This window comes from Antechinus flavipes, chromosome X (genome assembly GCF_016432865.1).
Source record: "Antechinus flavipes isolate AdamAnt ecotype Samford, QLD, Australia chromosome X, AdamAnt_v2, whole genome shotgun sequence".
In the NCBI taxonomy this organism is placed as follows: domain Eukaryota; kingdom Metazoa; phylum Chordata; class Mammalia; order Dasyuromorphia; family Dasyuridae; genus Antechinus; species Antechinus flavipes.
In genome coordinates, this window is record NC_067404.1 from 82,040,008 (window position 1) to 82,059,479 (window position 19,472).

The following is a 19,472-nucleotide window of genomic DNA, read 5'->3' on the forward strand; positions in this document are numbered from 1 at the left end:
GATAATAAATTCCAAAAGTACACAAACTGCAAAAATAGGAAAACAAAGGATCTTTCCTAACACTTTTGATGATGCACATACCAAATGGTATGTCTTCATACCAAAGGTAGGAAGAGACAACACAGGGAAAGAAAACTGTAGACCAGTATACTTCGTGAAGATTGGTGTAAAAATTAAATCAAATTCAATGTTAGAAAATAGATTAAAATAACATATTCAAAATATCATACAATATGACCCAGTTAGAGTTATACTAAGAAAATTTCAGGTTTGGTTTAATAGGAGGACGAAACTTAGCATGAAGTCTTACAGATCTTTCCATGTTTCTCTGTATTCAACAGTTGTTGATTCTTTGAGCACAATCATGTTCCATTACATTCATGTACCACAATTTGTATAAACATTCCTGAATCAATGGGCATCTGCTTTGTTTCCTGTGCTTTGCTGCCACAAAAGTGGTGTTAGAAATATTTTGTTTTATATGCACCCTGTCTTTTTTTTACATTCCTTAATCTTGAGGTATATGCCTAGTAGTGGAATCTCTGGGTCCAAGAGTATTTTAGCTACTTTCTTTGCATATTTCCATATGGCTTTCCTGAAGGGTTCTATTGGTTTTCAGCTCTACCAATGATGCATCAGGGCAAAATCCCTTTTTCAAGATGTTAGCTGATGGTGACTGAAGTTGGTATGCTGGTAAAACAAACAAACAAACAAACAAACAAACAAACAAACAACAAAATGATAAAGATACATTCCAAGTTCATTTTTCACTTCAGTTGGCTATCTTGAAACAAAATGTCAGTTATAAGAAAATTGAGCAGATCTGTAGGATTTTCCTAAAATTTCATGCATGGAAGAAGTGAGGAGACCCTAAGTCCAACCAAAGCCATTCATTTCTAGAGAGAGTCTTTGTTCTCCTCTTGTAACTTTCTTGGATGTTCATCATGGCTCCCTGATTCGAGAGTAAGCAGCTCGAAAGGAGGAACTTCCCTTCTGTCCCACTGTAGTGCCCACCAGACTAATCCACCTACACCGGACACTCAGAACAAATTTACAACCTAATAACAACATGGTGACAATGTCTTGATCCTATCTTAGGCCGCAACAACCGGATGAAACTCAGTGGAAGACCATACCGACACATGGGGGTCCTAGGAACATCTAAACTCTATGACATTCGTAAAACCATCTTTGCTTTCACACCACAGGTGAGTAGAATGGGCTGGTGAATGAATGGCTGTTGGATGGCAATGACTGGTCAGGAAGGCATGAGCTTCTTGTTGTCTGGTATCTCTAATGACAACATTATGTGGACAGGCCTTGACACCATATTGGATATGACCTGGGAATGAGGAGTCCAAGATGACTTCTGGGATAAGAGGCTGAGGGACTGGGAAGAGGGCATTGCTCTGCACAATAATAGGGAAAGAGAACAAGCTCTATTTTGGACGTGTGCAGTTGAAGACACCCACTGGACATCCAGTTGGAGATGTGTCAGAGGTCGGTGGAAGATGAGAGACTGGCCATCAGCACAGAGTTTGGGGCAGAATCATCAACAGAGAAAGAGTCATAAAATCTGTGGGAGGTGGTGAGATAACCATGTAAAGTATTCTAGAGGACAAAGAGAAAAAAGGACCCAGGACAGAGCCCTGAGGATCAGCTGCGGTTAAAGGGTATGATCTGGAGGAGGAACTAGCAAAGGAGCCAGAAGGAGTAGTCAGAAAGGGAGGAGGGGAGCCCGGAGAGGGACGGTCCTGAAAACTGGGAGCGAATAAAGTAGCAGGGAATCGAGAGGGGCCAGCAGTGTCAGGGACTGCCGAGAAGCCAAGGAGAATAAGGCCTGAGAAGAAACCATTGGATTGGGCCATGAGATCATGTGTTACTTTGGAGAGAACAGCATTTTTCCTAATTGCACATAATAAGACCTTCAATTCTGCTCTTTATGTCAGTTTGATATTTATCTTATACTATACCCCATGATTTGAGCAAAAACTCAGCGGCTGGGTAGTAAATGCTTGTTGTCCTGTGGACAGCTTCACGGGCAGGGATGGGCACTGTTTTCCACTGTGGGGTCAGGGGTGAGGGGGATAGTCTGCCATCCTTGCCCATGGCACACATCTTGGCACATCCCACACCCATCATTAGGGGCCCCCTCCTGAAACGTGGGAGCCACCACCAAGTGCCTTGGCAACTTTTAGGTGGTGAGTCTGTAGGATATCGTGTAGCTGTGGGTTTGTGGGCATTCCCGCTGGTGACTGGGATTTCCTCTGTGTCCTGCATTTTGTCCCCAGTTCATAGATCAGCAACAGTTCTATTTGGCCCTTGACAACAAGATGATAGTAGAGATGCTGCGGACAGACCTGTCCTACCTGTGTAGCCGCTGGAGGATGACAGGCCAGCCCACCATCACCTTTCCCATCCTGCACACCATGCTTGGTAAGAGTTGTGGGAGGCATGGAGGAAGTCGGGCAGCCGGCTTGCCAGAAGGCTCGAGGAGTCCTTGACCCCTCTAAGCTCCTGGAACCATTAATGAGCCCTTTGGTCAGTGGAATCCAATTGAACCAGTGGTTCCACTGGTAGCCCAAGCCCACCCACTCAAGACAAGGAACACTTGATGAATACTTTGAATCTGATTTCTCTTTGGAGAATCAAGGTATTAAAGTTCTGGCCTTGGGATCAAGAGAACAGGGGGCCCCTATCCAACCTCTGCCAGTAGCTCCCCTGATGACCTTTGATCCCCACCCTTCTCCTCTCCAAGCTAGGACCCTTTGGTTCCACTTGATTCCAGTTAAGCTCCATGGTCTTCTAGGCTCTCTAGTTTTCCATTTTCTCATTCCCAATGAAGGTCATGATACCTTGTAGTTCCTGTCACACTCCCTCAGCTGTGCTTGCACATGGGAAAGTGCCGCTCTGCAGGTGTCTGCCAGCATCAGCAGCAGTCAGCAATAAGTGCGCGGGCCTCTCATCACAAGACCTGCTAACTTAACCAAAGGCCTCAGATCCAGGAGAGCGCAAACTCTTGGCTTTTCCTTCTCCCTTTTGGCATCTGTCCCTGAAAAGTGGTATTGACATCACTTTCTCTTTAGTGCCCAGAAATTGGGGCTGCCATTGATGCAATGGCTTCTGTTCCGGGGTCCAGCCAGTCTCCCCCTTGTGCCCCAAAACTCCTTTTGTGATAAGCAGTCTGTAGGTTTCAGTCGTGGTTCAGACAGAGGCCTTGCGGCTTTGGCTCAGGGGAGTTGTCACATTTGGATACAGGAGGTGGGCAGGGTTGTGCTTTCCCCCATTTCAGTTGTTTATAAAAGCATTTATTGAGGAGTGACCATGTGCCAAGCTCTGCTCTCAAGAAGCTTCAAATCTCATTGAATAGAAGGGAGACTCAGATGAAACAATGTAAGGCCACGTGTAATAGAATGCCAATTCTGGAGGCCAGGCTCTCGGTTTGTAACACAACCAAAGAGAGAGTGCCAGCTCACTGATGGACTAAGCACTCTGACTTGTACCAGGGGCAGAAAGGCAGTGACTTGTTCAAGGTCACATTGTGAATTAGTAGAGGGGCCAGGGCTCCCTGTACCTTTGGAATAGCTCAGAATTCCTGGAAGGCTGACCTAGAACCAGCCTGTTCTCCAGATGTCTGGCCATAGTGGATCTCAGAGGCTTGCTCTGGGCCAAAGCTGATCTCCATAGAGGTTCCATGAAGAGCTTAGAGTCTCATTGAGCTGGAAAGGCATGGCCTTGGGACTCAGATGCCAAGCGTTGGTCAATATCATTACACTGGCTGCCCTTCTAAGGGGGTATGATTGTTAAAATGCCACCCGGTCCTCTCCCCATTCAGGTTGAGAGGGCAAATGATTCACTGGCCCCATCATCTCTGAGGGAGTACTTGAAAATACTTGCTATTTTTTTTTACAACCTCACTGTTCTGGCACTAAATATTTCTTTTCTTTATAAAGATGAATCTGGAACTGCCATAAATGCATCTGTCTTGACTATGCTCAGAAAAATGCAGGACGGCTATTTCGGTGGGGCCAGGTAAGTAACCTCTCTTGCTGGCCCGTGGAATAAGAGTTGGAGTGGGGCACAGTGGGACAGGACTGTACGTCAGGTTGGGGGAGCTGACAGATCCCTTTATCTCCTGGTAGATCCCATTCTATTGCTAGGCACTGGCTACCTCATGGAGGAGATCAAGGATGTGGGTGGGTGTATGATGAAGGGAGGTGTTCCTGCCAGTTACTTGGCTTCAGTGTTGGAGACAAGACTCCATGATCACTTAAGGTTTGGAGAACAGCCCAAATCGAAAATCAGAACTGGGGCTTTGGAGGTCCAAGAGGATTCTATTTCCTGCTTCTGTAGCTCACAAACACAAAGACCATGTGCTGTCTGTAGGGCTGTAGAGAGGCTGTCTGGTCCAACCTCCTCATTTTACGGAGAAGGAACCTGAAGCCCAGAGAGAAGACACTGAGGCAGAGGGGTGGAGTGAGGCTGTGAACACTCTGGGTCCTTCAACTCCAAGGCTGATCCACTTTCCATCCCGTTGGACTGGTACCTCCCAAAGGCCTTGGAGTTCTCTGGGAGATCCTGGTCATAGACTTGTCCCCAGCTGCACCCATTCTCTTTCCTGGTTCCCTTTGTGACCATGGGCATGGGTTCGCTAGGTGCCTGGGCTGGAACAAAGAAAAGTTAACTGGTCTATCTGGGGACTGTCAGCACAGGGCCTGACATCCAGCAAGAGCTTAATACACATTTCTTGATTATTGATCGCTGCTATTTCCTTGGGCCTTGTTGTCACAGTTTCAGAATCAGCGTAGGGATGGTGTGAAATTGCACGACCTTCAACACAGAGGATCCCCGAGCAGAGGTCTCTAGTCTGAACCTGCAGATTTCCCCTGAAGAACTTTGAGTTCAGGGGGCACCACACCCCACTTGACCCCCTTCTCTCTGCTCCTTATTACCAGGGTCCAAGCCGGTAAGCTGTCTGAGTTCCTGACGACATCCTGCTGTACACACCTGAGCTTCATGGATCCTGGCCAGGGGGGTAAGCTGTATGGTGGGGATTATGATGATGATGAAGAGGATGACTATGATGATGAAGAGCTCTACTCGGACAACTGGCTGGGTGGCTTTGACTCCCGCAAGCAAGGTAAGAGACAGAGAAACCAAAGGAGTGTAGCCATAGGTGACGACACCAAATGTTACTAGCCATCGTAATCTGCCGCTACCACAAGCGGTCTCACTTCCCCGTCTTCACCCTGACTGAATACGCTTCGATCACTGCTCCACTTTGGCTTCCCCTCTCGGCGGTCTGCTTCTGGGTTAACATCCTGGGGCAGAAGCTCCAACCTAGGCAGTCGGACATGTCCCTCAGTCCACTGGTCACTTTCTATGAGGTCTGGGGGCAGAGGGGAAGTTTTGCGGAGGAGGAAGCAGTGGTGAAGCAGACCCACGTGATCCAGAATCAGGTGTGTGTGGGGAGACAGAAAAAGAAGTGACAAACTCCCAAGGTATAGAAGAGGGAAGTAAAGGTACTCCTCCCAGAAGCCTTAATCTTCTCATCAGTGGAGAGAGCAGAGGCTCAGACTACGGTCATGAGGCAGTGTCATCTCTCAGAAGAATCAAGCTAAAGGAGGCAGGGCCCTGAACCCACAAAGGAGATGAAGATGTCAAACTGTGGCCATGAGGGAGAGATGCATCAGAAGCCAATTGTGTCTTTCAGAGGCAAACTTTACCACCCGTGCCCTTGATCCTGTACCCGCTCACCTACCCAAGACCTTGTTCCAGTCTTCCTTTTCTCAAATGTCTTCTGTTCCCTCCCCTAGAATTCCATTATGCTCCCAGCCCCAACCTGCCTCCATATCACCCTCTTGAGATCCCAGCTTTTAAATCTCGGCTTAAATGCCATCCCCATCATGACCCCATTAGCCATTGCTCTGACCAGAAAAGCACTTACACTCAAGTAGGAGCACTGGGATCTAGTCTGCTTTGCCATAACCTGTGTGACTTGGTCTCTTGAGACCCCATTTTCTCGAAACTTCACCAAATGAGAGCATCGGTCAGCCTCATGCCCTCTGCCCTCTCCCTTCTCTAGGTCTTGGTCCCTCTTGCATTTTCTGTGTGTGCTCTGAGGAGAAAGGTTCTCTTCCTATGCCGCATTATAAGGACCACCCTGACTAGATTATAACAACCAAGAGCAGAGACTGTATGGGTTCCCCGAGCGGTGGGGGTCAGTGAGTGTTGACCGAATGAATAGACGAATAAATGATTCCTGAGTGGTTGAGGCTCAAGCCGAGGTCTAAAGGTTGGGGTTTGCAGAGTGACTCCATGACTTTTTTCTTCCCGTGCAGTGCCCTGTGTGCGGGCGAGCCAGGCCGACGTTTTCTGGGCTGTGAAGGAATGAACTAACACGGGTTCCTTTTCTCTCTCTTCTTCCACAAACCCTGCAGTGGGTGACAGTGATGAAGTGATGTGGTACATAGACCACCTTTTGGAACACACAGCGCCCAAGCCCACACTGGCCCCCGCTGCCCAGCAAGGAGGGCTCAGTCGCTTCCGAACTGCGGTACAAACAACCCGTGACTACATGTCCTTGGTGACCAAGGCTAAGGAGCTGCATGTACAGAGTGAGTAACACTGTGGCTCCCTGGAGGAGGAGGAAGCGGAGAATGAGCAGGGGGACGGCAGGAAGAGAACGAGGGGAAGAAAGAAAAGGAGGGGAAGAAGGAGGAATGCAGAGAAAGAGGAGGAGAAAGGGGGGAGGAAGAGGAAGGGGAAGTAGAGGAGAGGGAAGAGGAAGATGAAAGCCTAGCAGAGAGGCCAGGGGGACAGAGGAGGCCCCTGGGGGACAGGGAGGGACCTTTTTCTTTGCTCCCTTAGAAATAATTTCATGAGAGGAGGAGAAATGGAACACAATATTGCCAAAAGCCGCAGAAGGAGGAGGGAAGCAGAACTTAGAGGGTGCACTCAGGGTGGCACTCTCCCTACAGCCTTGCCCAGTGCCCCTTCCTTCAGCAGGGCCTGGAATGGAGGCTGTCATCACTCTTCTGAGCCCCAAGGAGAGCAGTGCTCTGTGACTGGAGGTGGGGGGTCCCCGAATGTGCCCTCCACAAGCTGCACAATCATCACGCATGGCCTTGCCATCTCTAAGCCCCCAACTCCCTCCGACCAGAGGCACAGTCTATTAGACATCAGCACCCTGAAGGTGTCCAGTGTTCGGACCCTGGGCCTTTGCCTCTGACCAGAGGAAGGAACCTTCACCTTCCTCACCCTAAGGTGCACCTAGACTCAGAATTCCCGAGCCTCCTTCCAGCTCGGAATCCGAGCTCCCAGGATCTTGGACATTCAGGAGTTCATGGCAACTCCTCTGTTCCTTGGAGGTGATCGTCCCAAAAGATGGTCTCTCTTGGCTGTACTCCACAGAACTGCCCAGTAAATGGGAAGGCCCGGGGTAGCCTTTTCTTAAGTGTGAAATGTTCAGTCTCCCAATGCCTCCAACCCTCCTCCCCCACTGATTTCTTCCAGATGCTCACATGTACCTTCCCACGAAGTTGCTGCCAGCCTCCCGAACTTCATTCAGCTTCCTGGATGCCACGCCTCTGCCTCCCCAAGCCGAGCAGGTAACCTGGCAGAAAGCTCCCCAGCCACTGGCACCCCTCTAGGAAATGGGCACCGATCCAAGTGAGCGGCTTTCTGGGCAGAAAACCCTGTAACTTGACTCTAGCAAGTTACAGTCATTTTGGCCCTCTTGGAGAACGAAGGACAACAGTGAAGCAACAGTTGCCTTCTGTTTGATTTTGCTTAGTTGTGTTCCGGGCGAGAGGCCTGAGGCAGCAGCTGCTTCTGGCTTTGTGTTTGCCCCAGATGCTAACACTCCTCTCAGAGCTACAGCCTTCTGATGGGCATGGGGATGGGAGGGAGAAGACTGAGTCTGGGGCCTCTGCCTGATTACTTAAAACCATTTTGGGGACCCTTCCCCACCTCTTCCTTCTCCTCCTTCCCCTTCTTTTCCTCTTCCCTTTCCCCTTGTCCTCCTCCTTCCCCTTTCTCCTTTCTTTCCCTTTTTCGGTCTCCTTTTCTTCCTCTCCTTCCTCCTCCTCCTTCCTTTCCCCATTCCTGCCCCACGGCACTGTTACAGGTTCCTTCTGTCCACGTGGAGATGCACCTTCCCCGGGACGAATCCGGGGAGATAGACTTCCAGGCCCTGGTGGGCCAGTTGCACGAGTGCCCAAGCTTACAGGACCAAGCTGACATCCTCTACGTGCTTTACACCATGAAGTATGTGGCCTTGACTCAGTTATTCTGAAGCTTGACAAGTTCCCATGGGGTGATGAGTAACTTTGTACATGACACATTGAAATCTGGGAGTTTTGCAGAGAAAGGCAAAAACTGTCCCAGGGGAAAAGATACAGAATCAGGATAAGGACACCAGTGTTACTGAGTACATGGACGAGGGCAGCCACACAACTCATACTTCGTACACAGGGGCTGCTGGGTGGGATAACGTGCCCGGACTCCTGAGCCTTAGGAAAATCATTTAGGCAGCTGAGTGGAGGGTGGATTGGAGTGGGGAGAGACTGGAGTGAGGCAGGCAGATTCTAGAAGAGTGCTGCAGTCGTCCAGGCACGAGGAGATGGAGGCCTTCACTAGAGGGCCGACAATGAGTGGAAAGACACGTTCTGAAGGTAGAAATGCAAAATTTGGCCGAAGATCAATTCTGTGCAATGGATGTGAGTGAAGATTTGAGTGATGCCAAGGTCATGATCTGGGTGACTGTGAGAAGAAGGATGATTTCCTTGATAGGAACAGAATTTGGGAAGAAAGGAGAAAACCGTAATGAATTCTATTTGGACATTTTGAGTTTGAGGTACTTGTGGGACGTGTAGTTCAACGTGTAAACAAGGCAGTTGAGGATGTGGAAGTGGAGGTCAGGAGAGCCAGCAGGGCATTGACTCTGTGGCAAACGATGAGGGATAATAGAATATAGAGTGAGAAGAGAAGGCCTAGGGTAGGCTCTGACCTTGGATGTGACCTGGAGGAAGATTCTGCAAAGGACACAGAGAAGAAACAGTCAAACCAGTAAGAGGAGAAGTGGAAGAGAATGAGAAACCTAGAGAGGAGACAGAATCCCAGAGAAGAGGGAGCTGGGTAGCATCCAAGGTGTTGTGCTCAGGAAGCTTGAGGAGTGAGAAAAGATCATTCGCTTTGAGAATTAAGAAATCACTGGAAATGTAGGAGAGAACTGATTTGATCAAATGATGAGGTCAGAAGCCATGTTGCAGAAGGTTTAGAAGGTAGTGAGAGGAAAGGAGATGGAGGCGACAATTGTAGACAGCTTGGTCAAGAAATGTGGCCAGGAAGGGGAGGAGAGATTGTGTGTAAGGATGGGGGAGACATAGGCATGTTTGTAGGCATTAAGGAGGCATCCAGTATACAGGAAGAGATGGAAGATTAGAGAGAAAGTGAGGATGAGCAGATTGTCCTCTTGCTAAAAAGATCAGATGGGATATTTGGGGGTTTGCCCTGACAGGGAGACCGGAGAGAGGGAGAAGACTGGCGGAAGGCATCTGAGGGAAGTGAAATGAGGGCAGAAGGGTTAGAGCTCTTGGTGAATGGGCTCCAGTTATTGTTCAGTGAAGTGTGAAACAAAGTCCTCATCTGAGAAGATGGAAGAGGAGCCGTGGAAGGTTTGAGATCGGATGAAAGGGTTGGGAATAGGCACTGTGCTGAGTCGGGTTAGTAATTGGAAGAGGGACCATTTAAAATGACTGCTTTGCTGCAGCGAGGGCCCCAGCTCAGATTCCATAACATCAATTTGGATCATCACTTTGCATAACTCCATCGAGCAACTTATGAGTAGGAACAGGGCAATGGATGTTGGCTGGGATCCAAGGTTGACCACGGGTTAAGGGTACAAGGGTCTCAAGTGCAGAGGATGATCCAGATTCCTCAACGGGACAAGATAAGGAAGGGAGGAGAATGGAGCGGTACAGGGTGATGGCCTAGGAAAGAATTGGGGGGGTAGGAGAGGAGATTAGAAGTCACGGTGAGAATGGAGGGTAGGGTTGGGGTTAAGACAGAGGGAAAGATGGAATGGTTGAAGATTATGATTAGATAATAGGACCTTGGAAATAGAACATTTCAAGGTCATGGCAGGGTCAAGAGTGTAGTAATCCATGTGTGTGGCAGAGATTGGGTGGGAAAGGAGCTTATGAGAAATGAGTGAGTTAAGGAACTGGGAGGTGAGGGTTTTTGAGAGAGTGTCAATATGTGATCTGAAGCCCTCTAATGGGAGAACTAGACTTGGGTTCGAGATGAAGATTGAACCAGAGCACCTTTACGCACAAGGTGCGGTTGAAGGAAGAGAGGGCTCTCTAAGGGAAGACAAGGCCGGACCATGGTGGAAGGGCAGAGAGCAGGCCAGTTGGGCTGGATTATGAAGCATGGAATGGGGAGCAGTGGCCATTGAAGCTGGCAGAGGAGTTTAGAGTCACACAATCAAGGGCTACTGGGGTGTGATGAACTTAGCAGAGCCGACCTGGGGATTAGCTGCTGGAAAAGCTGGCTCTTTGTGGTGCCCAAAATTACACTTACATAGATTTCATTTATTTGACTTTAAAAGTATCATCTTTTACAATTCAGATTGTTCTAGAAGGATGCCCCCTTCAGATTTGTTCTCCCTTTGATCTGCCTGATGGCCAACAAGGGAATGGGTATTTTTACCACAGAGAGGCTAGGGAAGGGAGGGATGGGAGACACACAGAGACAGGGCCATTGCTCCGGAGGGCAGAAGCCTGGGGACTAAGCTTTTGGTTTGGGGGGACCCCAGAATACTGGTATTCTAAGCCAGTGGTGCAGGTGGCCTAAAAGAATTTAGAGGCTTAGATAATCTCCAAGTTAAGAGTGGATTTTTATTGTAATTGTAACACTTATTAAAGTGGGCTAGATTTCTAGAGAGGAAGGCAGCAAGAGTAAGGGGTGAGCAGATGCATTTATAGGGATTTAGGCAATACAGAACAAAGAACAGAGCCGGGGGAATGACATCACGGGACTGGGGTTCACACCATCTACGGGAAGTTTGGTCGTGGGGACTGACGATAACCCCCTTCCTTCTCTCATGAAACTGAGAAACGCTCATTGTTCGGGTCCAGGTGAGAGATGGCGGCCTGGACTCTTGGGCGACAAACCAGCTGCCCCGGAGGCTAGCTTGATGGAGTAAAAGTATCAGGCCCAACTCCCTTTCTTTCACACACGTTCTCCAGGGTTGTGCCCCGTCACTCCCGAGAGCTACATTCTCAGGGGGACTTCATCATTTCCCAAGGCCGAATGACCTGGGGTTTCTTGAAAGGTCTAGGGGGTCTCTACTGCTACTGGGGTCTCTATCATTCTCAAGGCCAGGTAGCCTGGGGTTATTACTTCATCACTCCTAAGGGCTGGACCACATCAATCCAAGGACAGAAGATTCCTCCCAATTGTTGCTATACTCTCCCCTAGAGGGAAAAGTTGACATCTGGTTTCTCCCCTCAAAAGATTATAAGCTCATTGAGAACAAGAACTATTTGATCCCAATGGCTTAGCCCAGTGTTTGGTATACATTAAGTGCCTACTAACAAAAGCTTATTCAGTGATCGAAGGATGTAGCTCCTCCATGAGGGGTTCCCTTCCCCAGTCCGCAGCCCAATACCCCAGGCCTTCTTGTCCTAGGCAATTTGTGGCTAAATCCTTCTTGGGTCTCTGGGCCTGCCCCCCAGTGTGGCCTGTGGTCTTTTCCTGACAATGGCACCCCCACGTACATCTCTCTCCTCTGCCCTTTGGGTCACGCACGGTTTAGATTGTCCAAAGATGATTTGTAGCCATGCAAGATTGGGGAATCCTTTTGTTTTATATTTTAAAGACTCATTTGTTTTGAGACTGCTTAACATATTTGCAAACGCTGGACACTTTCCCAAATTAACTGTGCTTTCTCTCCTCCTATTTTTCCAAAAATAGGGGTCCTGACTGGAACACTTCCTTATCTGGCAGTGAGGAGGGCGGGACGGTCCAGGAGCTCCTCACTGCCCTGTATGGCAGAGCCGGGGAAGCGCGCCACTGGGGCCTGATCCGCTACATCTCTGGCATTCTGAAGAAGAAAGTGGAAGCCCTGGATGAGGTAAACCCTAATCCTTGTCCCTGCCCCTTGCTTTGCAAAGGATGTGGGAAAGAAACCACAGGAAAGGCTCTGGTGGCCTCACAGATTTTGAAAAGCCACATATTAGGCTTCATTTTACCCATGATGCCTGGCACAGAGCTAACCATGTCATCATCACTCCCAAATACATTCTAACTTGATGTTGCTTTTTGGTTTGGGATGCATCTGTTGGAGGAGAAGAGGGCTTGGATCAGTGACTTCATCGGTATAGAGACCTTCCAGTTCGGAAACTCCTTTAGCTGATGAACATTGACAGTTTACTTCTAATTATGATCTTGGAGCACTGCCTGGGGTCCCACAGCCAGTGTGTGACAGAAGCAGAATTTGAACCCAGGGTGGCCCTATTCTGAGGTCTGCTTTCCAGTCACTCACCCTACCCTGCTTCTCATTGGATGGAATTACTTAAACATTTTTTGGACAATGGCTTTGAATTTGGAACATTTTTTGACAATCACCAAGTGGATGATTTCTAAATCTTTTTTGAAAAAACAGTTCTCCAGGAGGGAACCCTATCCATTTCACCCTAGGGAGCTGTAGAAGTGAATTCATTTGGAGTTGGCATGTCATATGTATAAGACTGACTTGGAGAACTGATGTGATTGGGGGAGGCCGGTAGATGTGTCAAGGGATGTGATGTTGGTGAGAGGAACACAGGGAAGTCCAGCCAGCTCTCACTGAGCCCCTACTCTGGCTCTCAGAGCAAGAGTGGGAGCTGGCCATGGACTTGCTTGGCATATTTGGCTGTCTTTTAGGCCTGCACGGATCTGCTGTCTCACCAGAAGCACCTGACGGTGGGACTCCCTCCAGAGCCACGGGAGAAGACCATCTCTGCGTGAGTCAGCTGCTTGATTTGTGAGAACTGATTGGTTTGATTGAACCCGCTCATCTGGCACACTCAGCTTGCCAGGCTTATGGGGGGGAGGGTGTGTCTGTGTGTGTGTGTGTGTGTGTGTGTGTGTAAGGTCACACACGGCCAGTGAGGTTGTAAATAGCTAAAATAGCACGTGCTTTGAGTTCTAGGCCTGATTCTGCCAATGGCTAAATCTTTGACCTTAGTTGGATAGTTTCCCTCAGTTTCCTTCCCTGCCCCTAGCCTATGAGTGGCCCTCATAAAAGTGGCATCTGGAACAAAGTGGGTCCTGTCAGATGTGACCCAGCCCAGCCGGGAGAAACAGCACAACTACCTCTTCCCTCTTAATGTCCCTTCATATGGCACCAGATTTCTTGGCAGTCCTCTAGATTCTACCCAGATTGTTGTCATTTGAACTATTATCTTGCTGTGTCTTCCTTGCCTCTATTTGTGAGTAGATTTTTTTTCCATTTTTTTTTATTCCATGTGAAACACGCATTAAGCCTAAGTGCCATTTTCTTAGATTTGGCCCATCATTGCAGCCCGCTGACTCGTAGAGATTGTGATTTTAGGAGGCATTGTAGGTGCCCAGGCAGGTACCCATGCAAGTGCATGCTTTGACACTCATATACAGGCATACTTTCTCTCCTCCTCCCCGCTGATGCACACCCATCCACATATGCACATGCTCCTTTGGCAGCAGCACCACCCAAGCTTTGCCCTTTTACGTGATGCATGTTACTATCTCTTGGGTTGTAAGATACTACTTCGACTCTATGCTGTATCTTTGCTCATGCTCCCGTGTTCTGAGGTTAGATTCCCTCTGGTCCTTACCATTCAGGTAGGGTGGTGGCAGGGAATATAACAACTGAGACCTTGAGCTGGGCCTTGTAAGGAGCTCACAGTAGCTTGGCTGAGCTGTGGAATGTGGTGCTGTGCAGTGACTTCCCCAGGACCCATCCCATGTCCTTAAGCCACCCGTGGGCCCCATGCTCTGGCAAGCAGGCCTTTCATATACTCCCATACCACCACCAGCATGAGCCCATAATAATTGTGTTTCACTTTTGTCCCTTTTTTGTACATGAGAGTCGGGCCATAGTTTCCTCAGAGAAAGGCAGTAAATTCAAGTAAGCATTTAGGCAACGCTTATTTATGTACCACTCACTGGGCAAGGTGATAGGATACAAAGACAAGGAGGAAATACTCCCTGCTCTCAGAGAACTTCTATTCAGTACATGTGCAGATTATTTGGGTGGAAGTGAGGAAAGCCATGGTGCTAATAACTGAGAGAATGAGGCTACTGGGCTCCCATCCTCCACTCTGTTACTGGGCCCATCCACTAGGCCTTGCCATTAGCCATCCATAGTTCCATCACAACACATTATAAACATCAGATCAGCAGGTGGTAATTTTTTTTTTATTTTTAAAGCTTCTTATTTTCAAACATGTGCAGAGATGCATTCACTGTTTTTTTTAATAACTTTTTCTTGACAGAACCCATACCAGGGTAATTTTTTATAGCATTATCCCTTGCACTCACTTCTGTTCCAATTTTTCCCCTCCCTCCCTCCACCCCCTCCCCCAGATGGCAAGCAGTCCTTTACATGTTGAATAGGTTACAGTATATCCTAGATACAATACATGTGCAGAACCGAACAGTTCTCTCGTTGCACAGGGAGAATTGGATTCAGAAGGTAAAAATAACCCGGGAAGAAAAACAAAAATGCAAACAGTTTATATTGATTTCCCAGTGTTCTTTCTTTGGGTGTAGCTGCTTCTGTCCATCCTTGATCAATTGAAACTGAATTAGCTCTCTTTGTCAAAGAGATCCCCTTCCATCAGAATACGTCCTCAAACAGTATCGTTGTTGAGGTATATAATGATCTCCTGGTTCTGCTCATTTCACTCAGCATCAGTTCATGTAAGTCTCGCCAGTCCTCTCTGTATTCATCCTTTCAGCATTCACTCTTGCAAAACCTGGTGTTCCAAATTTTTTTCTCCCTCCCAATCCCTCCCTTAGATAGTAAGTAATCCAATATAGAATAAACATATGAGATTTTTCTATATGAATTTCTACAATTATCATGGTGCACAAGAAAAATCAGACCAAAAAGGAAAAGGAAAAAAATGAGAAAAAAAAACAAGCAAACAAAAGCAACAAAGGTGAAAGCACTATGTTATGATCCACACTCAGTCCCCACCATCCTCTCTCTGGGTGCTGATGGCTCTCTCCATCACCAGGCCAATAGAACTGGCCTGACGGTGGTTAAATATTAATGATAGCTTAAGGTGCATTGTGGGAAGCCTAGGCCTTCGGGGACTATATCACATGGCCCCTGAAGCAAGTCCCAAAAAAGCAGAAGCATCTTCTCAGGCCAAGCCTTCCCATATACCTTCCCACCAAGCATAAACATTTGCCAGCCATAAAACTCAGCATCCCCAAGCTTCAAAGCGAGTCCCCTAGAGCAAACCCCTGCACCTCCATTACTGCAAAATTAAATCAGCATTTCCTAGGGGAACGCCTAGAAAGACCATCCTCCAAGCCAAGGATCTACCCTTTGGATCTGGCCAGTCTTCCAGGCTCAGTCCACCCAACTTCTCATGGAGAGGCCTCTATTTGATCTATAAGGCAAGCATGAGACCTTTGCCAGATACTTTTCTAAAATTAAGCTAATGATATCTGCATCTGTCCTCTGGTACCTTCTAGTTAGCAGAGGGTTCTGGCAGAAGCCATACTTCTCTTTGTGATCACTGATTCTGTTGCTAGATTCTCAAGAACACTTCCTTTTCGAATATATCCTAGGATTTTTTTCCAGGAACCCAAGTTAAGCGCATTGGCCACAGTTAAAGTTAAGCCCACTGGCCGATGGTTTAGAGACATAGTTTTCTTGTCTTTTTATTTTTGAAAACCAGGGGCAAAAAAGAAAACTGGGACGTTTGTCCTTGTCTACCCTGCAGTACCTCTCCCACTTTCTTTGAATACAGAGTTGGTAGAGCAATCATAGGTGCCAGGTCATTGAGCTCTTTTGAGTATTTGGGGATGCACTTCATCTGAAAATCTGAACTCATCAAGGGCAGTTAGGTGCTCTCTTCTCTCCTTCCTTATCTTGCATTTCAGTTCTCTCATCAAGGGCAGTTAGGTGCTCTCTTCTCTCCTTCCTTATTTTGCATTACAGTTCTCTATTAGGCATTTTTGGTCTGTCCATTGTAGTAGAGAGCATTTTTATCATCCATTGTCAGTTATTCTCCCATCCTCCCTAGGTATCTCTGACTTTTCTTGCCCCTGTATAACTCTTAAACACCCATTTTTGGTTATCTGTAGCATTCTCAGCCAACCTGAACTAATTCTGAGTGATTCTGTTTTCTGAAATTCCTGTTCCCAGGAAAAAACCTCCTCTGTGCCCTTATTTTTTATCCCGATCCCTTGGAGTATCATCCCACCACCTTGATACTTTAGTCACTTACTGCAAAGTATCCTGGAGAAACATGGGTGGGGGAAAGTAAGGTCCTAGACCAAAATGGACAAGTTTCCAATTTGCAGCAATTATTCCAGGTTAATCATAACCCTGCATACCAACCCCAGGGAACCAGACCCATTACTCTTAACTCCTGCCTTCTGCCTATCTTCCTTCTGCCCAGTTTGGCCCTTGCCATTGACCAGTTTGGCTTCTCTTGTGGTGGACACTGCTGATTACTTTGTTAGGGTCTCAGTCTTCTGGTATATGAGATTCCTGGCAAAATTCCAGAAAAGCCTCTGTTTTTTTCTTAATTTTATTTGTTTATTCTTATCACCCCTGAAGGAGCATTTCCATATCCACAGCATCACACAAAAAGAGGAATGTATATGAAATTCTGAATCTCCACCTTGTTTTTTTCTTTCTAATTAATTCCACACATATTCAGATTCTTAGAGGCCTATCTCTCTGCTTGGTTCCAAGAGCTCCCTCCGAATGTCTCCAGATCCAAAGGTTTTGTCCTTCAGCCTCTGCCTCTGCTTTCTTCAGCCTCCAGCCAGCACAAAGATGGAATGAATTTCTTGTCTCCTTCACTTGGGGCTCGGCTAGCTTTCTGGTCGTTCTCCTCTCCATGTAATTTGGCTGAATTCTGTCTGAGAGCCTCTGTCTGTATCTTATATATGAGAGAGAGGAATTGTGGGATACGAGAGAGGGACTATGGATTTTCTCCCATAGTGCTCTCTGGCCCTAAGAGCTTCAAAGGAGGTATGAATTCATAAAGTTACACAGTTAACTTTGTGATTCTCCCACACTTGTGAACTCCAATGAGTAAAGGTGTGAACACAAGCATTGTATCAATGACTTCTACTTAGTACCTTGTTTCAGGTTCTGGCCTAAAACATCTTCTTGTAAGATCAAATCAATAATCTATCAACTCTAATGAGTTAGCAGTTTGTAAAGACTCCAACATTATTGTGTAAGGGCCTGGGCCCTGAGACAGGAGTGATGGGCAAGTGGAAGACAATCCCTTGGGTCACAGCCTGTTTTGGGATGTGGAAGGTGGTGGGAAGGTCCCAGTGAGACTAGAATATGGTTTGCAATGACAGAAGATTTCATTCCTTAGTCCCCTACCCTATGAAGAGCTCACCAAGTTGATCGATGAAGCGAGTGAGAACGATGTAAACATCTCCATCCTCACCCAGGTGAGCAAAGTGGCTGGCTCTGGTGACAAGCACATTCAAGGGAGGGTCGGCTTCGTTGTTAGTTGCCGAGAGCCCCGGAGTCAAGTCCCCTGCTCTTTTCTCCCCTCTTGTCTAAACTGTTCTGTATCCAGGAAATCCTGGTGTACCTGGCCATGTACATGCGAACTCAGCCCAGCCTTTTTGCGGAGATGTTCCGGCTCCGGATTGGTCTCATCATCCAGGTGATGGCGACGGAACTGGTGCAGTCGCTTAACTGCTCAGGTATCTCATTCAGCGGTACTCTTCCAAGGGAGATTGCCTTTTGTTATTTAGTCTCTTGATTCCAGAAAAGGGCAATGGAGCCTGGTACATCTGCTGCCTGTGGCGTGAACCCCCAAATTGCCCTTGGCAAACTTGCTGTTATGCTGGCTGGTCCCCGTTCTGTCAGATATGGGCAAGGGACTGATTGGGCATGAGGTGTGAAAGAAAAGGAGGTTCAGTAATCCCTTGGATGGTTTGAGCCTGCAAGCCTGGCAAGGTAGTGATTTCATAAGCCAAAACAGAGGCCCAAAGGGCACAGTAAGGTATTGAGGGTAGGTGGATGAATTCAGCTTAATCAGAAGTCCTGATGGGGAATAACAAAGTGGAGACAGAAAACAGGCAGTTGGAGCACTGGAGGAAAGTGGAGGGAGGGTGACCATCCAGGTTTGAAAATCAATCTGCCTGGAGGTGCCCACTGAAGCCCAGGCAATAGCTAAGATCCCTAAGACAAGAGGGCATAATAATGGGGAACTTCCATGCATATGTGCAGAAAGATGAGGTTAAGAGAGCAGCTCCAATCTCTTGGGGCATGTTCTGGCACTTCTGCCAAAGTCTGGCTCCCGGTTGCCCAAAGGATACACAACCCAAGCTCCGGCAATGGCCATGGCCCCTTCACCCATCCCTCCCATATCAGAATCGTGGACCTGTCCCTGGGATACATGGGCGAGAACCTGAGCTGAGAGTCAGAGGGCTTACATTCTAATCATGCTTCTGCCACTTGCCACCAGCGTGACCCTGGGCGAGTGACTTACTCTGTTTAGGCTGTTTGTCATGTGCCAGATGAAGTGGGTTAGACCAATCAGGACTTCTTAAACTTTTTCCACTTGTGCCCTTTTTTGCCTGAGAGAGTTTTATGTAACCCTAGGTATAGAAGTATATAAAACAGGTATATGAAGCAAACATCAGCTGGGAATAAATCAGAATGTTGGGACAGTGTTGGGACATACATTCATATGGGGTGATACCCTAAGTCAGGGGTCCTCAAACTTTTTAAATAAAGGGCCAGTTCACTGTCTCTCAGGCTGTTGGAGGGCCGGACTATAGGAAAAACAAAACCTTTGTTTTGTGGGCCTTTAAATAAAGAAACTTCATAGCCCTGGGGGAGGGGGATAACTGTCCTCAGCTGCTGCATCTGGCCCGGGGGCTGTAGTTTGAGGACCCCTGCCCTAAGTTTAAGAAGCTTCACACTAAAGGCAGAGCGGATGGCCAGCTAGCCTGGGAGCCACAAAGTCTTGAGTTCTATCCAGACCACCTCCTAACAAGGAGACTCTGGGCAATTCCCTTCACCTCTCAATGTTCTGCTCAGCTCTCTAAGACCACACATTGAACAGAAGGTGGGAAGTAGCACAGGGAGAGAATTTACTCCCTTACCCAGGAGTTTTCTAGATCAATGTCCCTGACCCACATACTAGGTGATGTCTGGGTTCCTTCTAGACAGGGGGGCAGTGGATAGAGGGCCAAGCCTGGAGTCAAAAAACCTGAATTGA

At 47.7% G+C, this 19,472-nt stretch overlaps 1 protein-coding gene across 2 annotated transcripts in view; it reads left to right on the forward strand.

The window, feature by feature from the left end:
• Window positions 1-19,472, forward strand: part of PHKA1 (phosphorylase kinase regulatory subunit alpha 1) — a 62,140-nt gene that overhangs the window by 30,890 nt on the left and 11,778 nt on the right. For both annotated transcript variants that reach the window (XM_051968647.1, XM_051968648.1), the window contains exons 15-25: window positions 1,099-1,208; window positions 2,292-2,436; window positions 3,954-4,032; window positions 4,956-5,140; window positions 6,441-6,617; window positions 7,516-7,610; window positions 8,129-8,268; window positions 11,980-12,139; window positions 12,931-13,010; window positions 17,607-17,685; window positions 17,817-17,946. In XM_051968647.1, the coding sequence (XP_051824607.1) occupies window positions 1,099-1,208; window positions 2,292-2,436; window positions 3,954-4,032; window positions 4,956-5,140; window positions 6,441-6,617; window positions 7,516-7,610; window positions 8,129-8,268; window positions 11,980-12,139; window positions 12,931-13,010; window positions 17,607-17,685; window positions 17,817-17,946 (1,380 nt within the window). The remainder of the gene's footprint in view (window positions 1-1,098; window positions 1,209-2,291; window positions 2,437-3,953; window positions 4,033-4,955; window positions 5,141-6,440; window positions 6,618-7,515; window positions 7,611-8,128; window positions 8,269-11,979; window positions 12,140-12,930; window positions 13,011-17,606; window positions 17,686-17,816; window positions 17,947-19,472) is intronic.